At 44.7% G+C, this 11,972-nt stretch overlaps 2 protein-coding genes across 2 annotated transcripts in view; one reads left to right on the top strand and one right to left on the bottom strand.

The window, feature by feature from the left end:
• Window positions 1-13: 13 nt before the first annotated feature.
• b3gat3 (beta-1,3-glucuronyltransferase 3 (glucuronosyltransferase I)) lies at window positions 14-10,761 on the top strand. Its single transcript, XM_066719038.1, has 6 exons — window positions 14-427; window positions 824-916; window positions 1,135-1,282; window positions 1,400-1,745; window positions 8,774-9,064; window positions 10,100-10,761. Exons 2-6 carry the CDS (start codon window positions 829-831, stop codon window positions 10,196-10,198), a joined length of 972 nt encoding a protein of 323 aa, XP_066575135.1. The 5' UTR covers window positions 14-427; window positions 824-828; the 3' UTR covers window positions 10,199-10,761.
• Window positions 10,762-10,968: 207 nt separating this feature from the next.
• The window catches only part of LOC136764738 (zinc finger protein 541), a 17,685-nt gene continuing 16,681 nt past the window's right edge, over window positions 10,969-11,972 (bottom strand). Inside the window, exon 9 of the mRNA XM_066719037.1 lies at window positions 10,969-11,972. This exon is cut by the window's right edge and continues 390 nt beyond it. Within this exon, the coding sequence (XP_066575134.1) occupies window position 11,972 (1 nt within the window). The 3' untranslated portion in view covers window positions 10,969-11,971.

The raw sequence follows: 11,972 nt of genomic DNA, 5'->3' as shown, positions 1-11,972 counted from the left end.
GAATTCCTAACTACACACTGACTGTTTAGGAACGATAACTGTTACACTCTCTGAATCACTACACTCAACACCACACTGACGTTTTGTGAATTTAATTTGAAACTTGAAAATACTACTACTACTACTGGGAATAATAGTAATAGTGGAAATATTGAATGAGCGAGACAATAGAATGCAGCAACGTCACGCAGAATCCGGAACCAAAGCGCAGGCGGGTGGGTCCGGGGGGACTGTGACGTGAGCGGGACAGCGATGCCGGAAGTTGTTGGTAAACCTTTTTCGAAAATGAATGAGGTGTCTTGGTGGCCGTGTCGATTTGGACGAGTGGTCGCCAGCGCTTCTGTTGTGACCGGCGGGCCAGGGCTCAATACCGGCGGCTGTGCTGTAGCGTAAAGTCAAAGCCTTCCGTGGGAATCGCCAGCGACCGGTAAGATAATGGTACCCCACGCAGAAACGTACACTAGTAGTAGCCATTCACAAAAATTGATATTGCATAAAAACTATTGTTGGAATGACATTGTATACTTTGAACTGCGCAGAGCGGTTTACGTCTATAAATATATTTACATATATATGTATTCACTAGGTAGGGTTAATGTTGCGCCAGAATAAATAAATATCGACTGACTGATGTCTTCTTTGTTTTCTCTCCCGTGTGTGTTTGCGTTTTTGTCTGTTTCACTGTATAAATGTGCATGCGTTTTTGTTTTTGAGCCTCTCTCTCTCATCTATGTCTATATCTATCTATCTATATATATTTTTTTGCCTATATGTATGTATGTATGTATGCCTGCTTGCCTGCCTCTGTGGGTGTGTGCACCAGGAGCCATGCGGCTGAAGGTGAAGCTGAAGACAGTGTTTGTGATGTACTTCATGGTGTCGCTGCTGGGGCTGATGTACACTCTGCTGCAGCTGGGTAAGGAGGGATGGATGGAGGGATGGTGGATGCTGTGAGAGGAGGGGAAAGGGATGGAGGGATGGGGAAGGCTCATGGAGAGGGGGAGGACCAGTCTCTTCAGGCTGACTCGCACACCCTCTCCCTCACTACCTCTCTCTCTTTTCTTCTTCATCTCTCCCCCTCCCTCTATTCCTCTCATCTCCCCTCTGCTGCCCCCCCAATCCTCTCTCTCTCAGGTCAGCACTGTGACTGTAGAAAGGATGTGCAGTCTCAAGATCGTACCATCTCTCGGCTGCAGGGGGAGCTACGCAGTCTCAAGGCCCGCACAGAGCCCCCCCACCCCCTCTTGCCCACCATCTACGTCATCACCCCCACCTACGCCAGGTACACAGCACCACACACACCAACACAACACAACACAGCCCAGGTACACAGTGCCACACACACAAACTACAACAGCACAATCTCTGACAAGACTCCCTCTCCAACTCTTCCCCCCAGGCTGGTGCAGAAGGCCGAGCTGGTACGTTTGTCCCAGGCGCTGCGTCAGGTGCCCTCCCTGCACTGGGTGGTGGTGGAGGACGCGCCTGTGCTGTCCAGCCTGGTCTCGGGGGTGCTGCACGCCGCAGGACTCCCCCACACCCAGCTGTGCACTGCCACCCCACCCCAGCTCAAACTGCATGAAGGCGACCCCAACTGGCTGAAGCCCCGGGGCGCGGAGCAGCGGAACGAGGGGCTACGCTGGCTCCGAGAGCAGGCCGCGGCGGGCAAGCTGGTCAGGGGGGAGGAAGGGGTGGTGTACTTCGCGGACGATGACAACACCTACAGCCTGGAGCTGTTTGAGGAGGTGAGAGAGAGGGGGAGGGGGTGGGAGACTAATTGACGGACTGACACATAGACCAGGACATAAAATTATAGAGCGCTGTTTATGCCAAAAGTATTCGTCTGTCAATTTGGTAGATCATTGGAAATGAATTCTGAAATTCGTCAATTTGGCCATTCAGCCGGTAGATTAGGCCATAGAGTAATCTGTCAAGTAATTTATTAATTTGTCCGATTCGTGTGTCAATTAATGCGTAACTACATTGACCAGCTATGTAATTAATGTGGCTATTAATTAATATAAACAGACAAACTTACAGACAAACCACTGAACTTCCAGATGAACATACCAACTGTCAATCATGCACTGTGCCAAACCCACTTCAGTTTTTCTAGCCAATGGGAGCAGACTCACCTATTTTAACCAATAAAAATGGAGGCTCACATAAAACAGCTCCAATGATGTTGCAGTTTATTAGAAACGGCGTTTCTCTGTCTCTCATCTCGATCCGCGTTCCCCCCATCTGCATTATAAATTCCAATCACTCATCAGAAATCCGTCAGGTTATCGGACTCTTTACTCCGTAACATAGACGGAGATGTATCATTCGATTATATTTATTTCAAAATAGATTTGGGTCCTTGATTGCAGGGGCTGTGCCAGCCTCTTCTCAGTGGGAGGGCTGAGGTGGGGTTGACATTTTATTGGCGGGAGGGGCTTCTCTTTACACCTTGTTGGCATACATACAGTGAGGGGAAAAAAGTATTTGATCCCCTGCTGATTTTGTATGTTTGCCCACTGACAAAGAAATGATCAGTCTATAATTTTAATGGTAGGTGTATTTTAATAGTGAGAGACAGAATAACAACAAAAAAATCCAGAAAAATGCATTTCAAAAAAGTTATAAATTGATTTGCATGTTAATGAGGGAAATAAGTATTTGATCCCCTATCAATCAGCAAGATTTCTGGCTCCCAGGTGTCTTTTATACAGGTAACGAGCTGAGATTAGGAGCACTCTCTTAAAGGGACTGCTCCTAATCTCAGCTCGTTACCTGTATAAAAGACACCTGTCCACAGAAGCAATCAATCAATCAGATTCCAAACTCTCCACCATGGCCAAGACCAAAGAGCTGTCCAAGGATGTCAGGGACAAGATTGTAGACCTACACAAGGCTGGAATGGGCTACAAGACCATCGCCAAGCAGCTTGGTGAGAAGGTGACAACAGTTGGTGCGATTATTCGCAAATGGAAGAAACACAAAATAACTGTCAGTCTCCCTCGGTCTGGGGCTCCATGCAAGATCTCACCTCGTGGAGTTTCAATGATCATGAGAACGGTGAGGAATCAGCCCAGAACTACACAGGAGGATCTTGTTAATGATCTCAAGGCAGCTGGGACCATAGTCACCAAGAAAACAATTGGTAACACACTACGGCATGAAGGACTGAAATCCTGCAGCGACCACAAGGTCCCCCTGCTCAAGAAAGCACATGTACAGGCCCGTCTGAAGTTTGCCAATGAACATCTGAATGATTCAGAGAAGAACTGGGTGAAAGTGTTGTGGTCAGATGAGACCAAAATCGAGCTCTTTGGCATCAACTCAACTCACCGTGTTTGGAGGAGGAGGAATGACCCCAAGAACACCATCCCCACCGTCAAACATGGAGGTGGAAACATTATGCTTTGGGGGTGTTTTTCTGCTAAGGGGACAGGACAACTGCACCGCATCAAAGGGACGATGGACAGGGCCATGTACCGTCAAATCTTGGGTGAGAACCTCCTTCCCTCAGCCAGGGCATTGAAAATGGGTCATGGATGGGTATTCCAGCATGACAATGACCCAAAACACACAGCCAAGGCAACAAAGGAGTGGCTCAAGAAGAAGCACATTAAGGTCCTGGAGTGGCCTAGCCAGTCTCCAGACCTTAATCCCATAGAAAATCTGTGGAGGGAGCTGAAGGTTCGAGTTGCCAAACGTCAGCCTCAAAACCTAATGACTTGGAGAGGATCTGCAAAGAGGAGTGGGACAAAATCCCTCCTGAGATGTGTGCAAACCTGGTGGCCAACTACAAGAAACATCTGACCTCTGTGATTGCCAACAAGGGTTTTGCCACCAAGTACTAAGTCGAAGGGGTCAAATACTTATTTCCCTCATTAACATGCAAATCAATTTATAACTTTTTTGAAATGTGTTTTTCTGGATTTTTTTTTGCTGTTATTCTGTCTCTCACTGTTAAAATACACCTACCATTAAAATTATAGACTGATCATTTCTTTGTCAGTGGGCAAACATACAAAATCAGCAGGGGATCAAATACTTTTTTCCCTCACTGTATGCATTTCTTCAGTTATTTAACTATACGCACTAAAACGTGTGCTTATCTGTGTTATCATCAAAAGGAGAATGAAAACATACAGAAAGATTTTGGTTTTAAACTTTACTGATTGCAAATCATTGATGTAACACAACTAAACAAATAGGCTAATATTCATTCAAAAGAGGTTATTAGCTAATTATTCTGTCAGATAATGTACTGTATTTTTTTTTTTTTAATATGTGCACACGAAAATAAACAATACACACTAAAACCAAATAAACAGCACCCTAAAACTAAACACCTTGCCCTAGCCTAGGGATGGCGAACCTTTTTTGAACAGAGTGCCCAAAGTCTGGTTTGTATACTTTGCTAAGTGCCAAGGGGTACCAATGATAAATTACGGATATTACAGGCCCTAACCGATATTTATATTTATTTTGTTGTTGTAAATAAGTTATTAAGCAAACATGCCAACAAAACAAAACACAATACAGAAAAATCTAAAAACTACGGACAGATAGACCCATCCCACCCACACACTACCTGCATCCACTGCCAACCTCCCCCAACCTTGAACTCACCCCCTTATCCCTCTGTAGTCCAGAGCAAGTGCAGCTCCAGTCTGCTAATGGGAGTCTGCTACAGAATATGAAGCTCAAAGAAGCAAGGCACTTATTCTTCCCAAAATAATATTTTAAATATACAGGTTCCATTTTTTCCCAAGTTTATATTATTATTATTTTAAGTTTTTAAATGGTCGGAGTGTTAAATTTGAATGATTGTGGACATTTCTCCATTTGATACAGGAGATAACGGTAAACAAAATGCTTTCCCTCCGGCGTGTTCCTAAAACACGTCCATTGCTGACTCAATCAGTCACAACAGCTCAGACGTACAGTTTCTGTCCTCTTCCTCCTGCTCCACAGTGCCGTGCCGCAGCATGAACACTCATCATAACACTAACAGCTCGTTCGTCCAGTGCAGATTATCGCAGTTCGGCGCGGATCTGCGCAGCTCCACCAATGGGAGCAGAGGATTCTGCAGTTCTGCGCATAACTGCGAAAATCTGCGTACTAGAACCATGAAACATCAATATTTATAAATTAACGTTACTTGGGGGTGGTGCTGTCACTGCCAAATATTACTGATGGGCAGTTCGATTCTTTTTAGTGAGTATTGTTTAAAACACAATGACTATAGGCTAGCCTATTGATTATGGATGCGGCTGTTTTGGGGGTATTCGTGGCGCAGTCGTGGCAGATCAATAAACTGTCGGACGATCTCAGGTGATGTTAATGGTTTGATGGGAAATTGTGCTTATTGATGAAGTCTGGGATGATGGTCCCAAATCACTGTTACATTGTGTGATTGCTCGCTTACTGTACAATATGTATGTTTTGTGTAATTCGCCCTGTGCTAAGAAAATGAATTTATTCATAAATTATGAATCATGCGCAAACCAACCCGGGACACACGATTGTAGGGGCGCTGGATTCAGCGTCACACCGCATTTCTGCCAGTGTCGGAAGAAACTGCCCGTAAGGACCAGATAATGACCAGTTCATTAACAAAACAACATTTCTGTGCAATAATATCGTCGCATTAACTCTCATCATCATAATAATCGCTGTAACACGTCTTTCCCGTCACAGAAGCTGCGCTCAGTCGTCTCTCATTGCTGCCATTTGACAACAACTAACTAGTTATTGACCTGGCGAGACATATTGTTACTGTAGTGTCTCTGACAGACCGCTGTTTGCTGCCGATTTCGCTCATTTTCAATAAACTCTCCTCACTGGTGCGTCTCTGCTGGCATTTTAAACATGGCGGCTGAATTCCAGCAAATCACTTTCTGTGGAGACGCCTTTACCCGCCCCGGCCCCTGACGTCACGGGTTCCTTGCTTCCAGACCAGCAGGTTTTTGGTGCCAGAAAAAGCGGCTCCGTGCGGCGGAAAAGCAAGGAACAGGTCCAGATCAGGCACTGGCTCCTTGTCGGTGGAAAAGCGCTGCATGTGAGCAGCAGCGGCGCTCAGGAGCCGGTACCCGCCTCGACTGACTCTCAAACCCCATTGTGGGCAGTGTCTGTGCGAATGGGTCATTGCCGGCAGTGTCTGTGCGAATGGGTCATTGTGGGCAATGTCTGTGCCAATGGGTCATTGTGGGCAATGTCTGTGCCAATGGGTCATTGTGGGCAATGTCTGTGCCAATGGGTCATTGTGGGCAATGTCTGTGCCAATGGGTCATTGCTAGCAATTTTCCTTCAAGGCTCCGGTCTAATTGCCGGCTAATTCAGCATCAAGTCCGTGCGTTTGGACGCAGTGCTCAGCTAACTGCGGTAACCAATCAGAATAGGCGCGCATTTGTGCGACTACAACACGACCAGGTTAAACACCTTCAACAAGAACCTGTGACTGTAACGAGGAATGCACCGGGTTGTTAGAAATGGTTGAAAATAATATAGTCCCAGCAATCAGAGTGTTAATGATGAACCAACAGGTTGGCGTATATAATGCTAACTATTGTTACACATGTCAGAAGTTATGTACCAATAAATAATACCCAATATATTTTCTCTATACAGGCAAACATGTTACCCCTCACACTGGGTTCGTTTCAAATGAAATCGGTTCGGTTCGCTGCTGTGACACAATGTATCAGTCGGCGCTGCTGTTCACTTGTCTTGTGTACAGCTGGTCACTCGGGCTCGATTCTGTGATTCACTCCGTGTTTTCTCAGGACTCCGATCATACTGCAATAATCAAGTGACCTCTGTTCCTTTTGTATTAATAAAACACCAGATATTTACATGTTACATGATTATTGATAATAAGAAATGGCAGCATAACGCAAACAATAACAAATACATATGACTACATTATATTATTTACTGTATTTCCTATACACGTGTGTAAATTTCATTATGCTTTGGACTGTACTGTAGTTTTGCACTTTGTATTGCTCTTATTTGTAAGTCACCCTGGATAAGGCGATGACAATAAAGTTACTACATGTAGTCTAACACATTAGACTACTTCTGATACAAACAAATAATACAGGGTGTGTTCACGTTGTGCACAATGTGCTGAGATCTGACCAGCAAAGCCATTCATTTTCATAATCGTATGACAACACAACAATAGGCTGCTATATTTGTGAATATTATAATCAGCGTTGCCCTGCCGAATGGTGATTGTTTTGCCTGTATACACATATACAATAACACAGTAGTGTGACGTCTCCTAAATATCCATCTCTGAGTTTTTTTACTGCTACTGCCATGTCTTTAACCCGGGAGATGATCGCACTTGTACAGACACGTCCACAGTGCCGGTCCGGGTCTGCTCTCCGGATCCACGGGCTCTGTAGCGGCTTGGCCCCAGGCCCGCATTCAAACCCAGTGTGAATTGGGGGGCAACAGGAAAAAAGCAGGCAAATGTCGCCGGCATTTCACTGTGAATGGGGCTTTAAAGTTTGCATGGAAGTTGGTCTGTTTGTCTGGAAGGGCATCGGTTTGTTTGGAAGTTTGTCTGTTTATATGAATGAATCACCACATTAATTACATAGCTGATCAATGTAATTACGGATTGATTGACACACCAATCGGACAAACTAATAAACTACTTGACAGATTCCTGGATGAATTTACTACTCTATGGCCAAACTGCCGGATGAATGAATTTCCCAATGAACTACCAAGTTGACGCACAAACACTTCTGGCGCAAACGGCGTTCTGTGGGTCACCACACGTGACTAGATACATGGCAAAGAAAATATACAATTGCCGGATGCCGAATATATCTTATTACAACACCAATATTAATAATCCTAACAATTACGATAGGCTTCCAGCACCTTCGTTGCTTGGCCCCCTAATGATAATCTTGAAAAGCAACTGAAAATTGGTACACTTCACATTTCTATACACGCAGCAGAAACAAACACGCCTCTGCTCTTCTGAGAGCTCCAGTAGCGTGAGTTCGTAAGGACAGCTGCTAAAATTGATGTTATTAACCGTGTTCAAAGAGAAGACATTTACAATCAACATTAGACTTTGGACCAAAAAGAGTACTTTTTTTTATCCAAAAATTGTGAAAATTCAATATGTGAAATTTAAGTTCGATCTTAAATACTATATATACACATGTTTACTTTTATGTAAATAGATCTGATCAGATATAATTGATAAAATTCAATTTAGCAGTCATATGATTAATTTTAATTAAAGCACCAGTGACCTACCCAATCAGAACCACAGGGAAATGGTTTATTTTTCATTTCTCTATGCCTAGATCAGATTATAGTACTGTTCTCTGTATACACTTGCAAACAAGATACATTTGTGACTGAACATATACAATCATTTTTACATTTGGAATGAATACATTAACTACCTGTAACCATTTTTATGGTTAGTACACATATAATATAGACTATCTGAGTTCTCTCTATATGTGTGCATATATTTGATATATGTTTGTATGATAGTTATGTAGCATTTCAGTTGTATAAACATGTACACATTGTAGATTCCATGATACCATGTTAATAGTTCTAGATACATGTTTTTTCCTGGCATCTGGCACCTCACATTTACTACTACTACTAAAAGTATTAAGTACTAAAAGGCTACTAAAAAAGTATATTCAGGAGCTGGAAGGTTCCTAGAAAAGTTGACCGATTTAATGCCCTGTCAACTGACTGACTGACTCTCTTCTCTCCACTCTCTCAGATGCGACACACACAGCGGGTGTCGGTGTGGCCCGTGGGGCTGGTGGGGGCGATGCGGCTGGAGCGCCCCCTTGTGGAGGGGGGGCGGGTGGTGGGCTTCCACACGGGCTGGCGGCCCACCCGGCCGTTCCCCATGGATATGGCGGGCTTCGCCGTGTCCCTGCGGCTGGTGCTGGCCCACCCCGAGGCACACTTCGACAGCGCCGCCCAGATGGGCATGCTGGAGAGCAGCTTCCTGCAGAGCCTGGTCACCCTGGAGGACCTGGAACCGCGCGCTGACCTCTGCACCAAGGTACGGCCGCCACTACACTGACCTCTGCACCTCTTCCCCAGGACTACTGTGGCCTATATTGGTTGTCTTTGTGTATTTACTGTTTCTTTGTGTAGTTATTGGTGGTGGTGGAGTTTATTGATTGAGTATTGACTGTGTTTGTTTTGTGATTGTTGTTGTGTAGGTGCTAGTGTGTGTTGATTGCATTACTGAGTTGTGTAGGAGCTGGTGTGTGTTGATTGTGTTACTGTGTTGTTGTGTAGGTGCTGGTGTGTGTTGATTGCATTACTGAGTTGTGTAGGTGCTGGTGTGTGTTGATTGTGTTACTGTGTTGTTGTGTAGGTGCTGGTGTGTGTTGATTGCATTACTGAGTTGTGTAGGTGCTGGTGTGTGTTGATTGTGTTACTGTGTTGTTGTGTAGGTGCTGGTGTGTGTTGATTGTGTTACTGTGTTGTGTAAATACTGGTGTGTTTGTGTTACTGTGTTGTGTAAGTGCTGATGTGTGTTGATTGTGTTACTGTGTTGTGTAGGTGCTGGTGTGTGTTGCTTGTGTTACTGTGTTGTTGTGTAGGTGCTGATGTGTTGATTGCGTTACTGTTTTGTTGTGTAAGTGCTGCTGTATGTTGATTGTGTTACTGTGTTGTGTAGGTGCTGGTGTGTGTTGATTGTGTTGTTGTGTAAGTGCTGCTGTGTGTTGATTGTGTTACTGTGTTGTGTAGGTGCTGGTGTGTGTTTGATTGTGTTACTGTGTTGTGTAGGTGCTGGTGTGTGTTGATTGTGTTGTTGTGTAAGTGCTGCTGTGTGTTGATTGTGTTACTGTGTTGTGTAGGTGCTGGTGTGTGTTTGATTGTGTTACTGTGTTGTTGTGTAGGTGTCTGTGTTGATTGCGTTACTGTTTTGTTGTGTAAGTGCTGCTGTGTGTTGATTGTGTTACTGTGTTGTGTAGGTGCTGGTGTGTGTTGATTGTGTTGTTGTGTAGGTGCTGATGTGTTGATTGCGTTACTGTTTTGTTGTGTAAGTGCTGCTGTGTGTTGATTGTGTTACTGTGTTGTGTAGGTGCTGGTGTGGCACACCCGCACAGAGAAGCCCAAGATGAAGCGGGAGGAGGCTCTGCAGAAACAGGGCCTGGGCTCGGACCCGGACATCGAGGTGTGATGCCCCCAGGGTACAGGAAACACACTAATGTGCGAGGAGGACCCCACAAAGGACACCCTGAACACCCCCCAAGATAAATGAGGGACCCTACCTATGGAGGGTCAGACAGGACCCACTCCCATGACCCAGGACTCTGCGGCTGCAGTGACTCCCCAACTTCCAGCTCTCACAGGGTTACCCCCAAACCCCTGTCCGCCCCAAAATGAACATGGAGCCCTCCTCCATATAAACAAATTTGAATCGACATTGACCTTCTATCGACATGGCCCATCTACTGATGTCAATTGCTCCTCCTCTTCTAAAGTACAGGGGACCCCTCTGCCTCGCTTCCCACAATGCAACAGCCCTGCTCCCCTCGTGTCACAATGACAAATCCTCGAAACCCACTGAAGCCCCCCGTGCCCTCCCTCCCGCAATGAGCACATGATAAGTGGGGCGTACTGACTGAGGCCTCCCAGGGAGGGAGAGAGACCGGAGATCGAGAGGAGGTGCTCCTTACAGACTGTCTTCACATGTACATACTGTAAAAATATCACAATAAAGAGAACTATAAGACAATGTCACATGGACCTCTCTGTGTGTCTCTCTGTGTCTGTGGGTCTTTCTGTGCATCTGTCTCTCTGCATCTGTGTGTTTCTCTGTGTGCCCTTGTGTCTTTCTGGTTCTGTGTCTCGCTGTGTGTCTTCTGTGTCCTTTTGTGTCTCTGTGCATGTGTGTGTGTCTGTCGTCCATCTCAGAGGAACAAAAGCACGAAGCACCAAAAAGGAGAATTCAACTTAAATAAACAAAACTTTTACTTAATTGTCACCATTGTTGTTTATATACACACTTGCTCACTCACACACACCTGGACTATCACATGACACTTGGGAAAATTCTCAGGACAACAGCGCTTTGTGCAGTGGGACCATCACAGGGAATACAGATAATGCTACTTAGATATTTTGCATAATTATTATCATTATTAAGTCTCAGTGCTGTGCTTTCCTATTGAGTGCATTGTAAGTACAAAATACAGCATTACATTTTTTCATGGCACTTTAAATAAAAATACAAAAATGTATTTTCTTTTGTGTAGATATATATGTGGTCCCTTTGGGCCTGTGCAGAGACCAGGTATTTGGCAGGCACAGATGGCTCTGAAGCACCTGCTCACCCAGCGCAGACACAGGGAATGGAGCCACACAGATTAAGGCAGAGGATGACGAAGATGAGGATGTAAAGATATATGTATAGATCAATAACACTGTACTGCTGTGGCCCGTCCTCTGAGAGCAGTGTTTGCTATCAAGCACAGCAAAAAATAGTGCAAATACAGAATATATACATACAGATGTATATAGAGGTGGAAAACATTACAAAAATATATTTGTTTGACAAACAAGATGCGTGTTGTTTTTTATATATATATTTAAAAAAAAAATACATTTTTTAATTTTTTTTATTTAGGTGTAGCAAGTTAAAAAAGTTAAAAAGCTGCCCAGAGGTCACTGTGCCGCCAGCCGTGCGTAAAATAACTATGAGAGGTTCGAAGAAGCCAGCAGCTCCACAGATGTCAGTCAGTCAGTCAATCAGTGTGTTAGTCAGTCACACAGTTGATTTCATCTCCATGCCTAGAGGGGCCCTCTGCTCTCAGTGTAGAGAGACTGACCTGTGGTGCTGTGTGGCCTGGATGAATGGTGAAATCAGTTCCCTTAATTTGCCCAATTAACCAATTAAGCCCCCCCTCTCCCCTGTCAGTGAGGAGGAGGGGGGTAATACAGAAGACTGGCAC

Source organism: Amia ocellicauda, chromosome 12 (assembly GCF_036373705.1).
Source record: "Amia ocellicauda isolate fAmiCal2 chromosome 12, fAmiCal2.hap1, whole genome shotgun sequence".
NCBI classification, from domain to species: Eukaryota; Metazoa; Chordata; class Actinopteri; order Amiiformes; family Amiidae; genus Amia; species Amia ocellicauda.
Note: the sequence above shows the minus strand (reverse complement) of the source record. Positions and strands in the feature narration are given on the sequence as shown.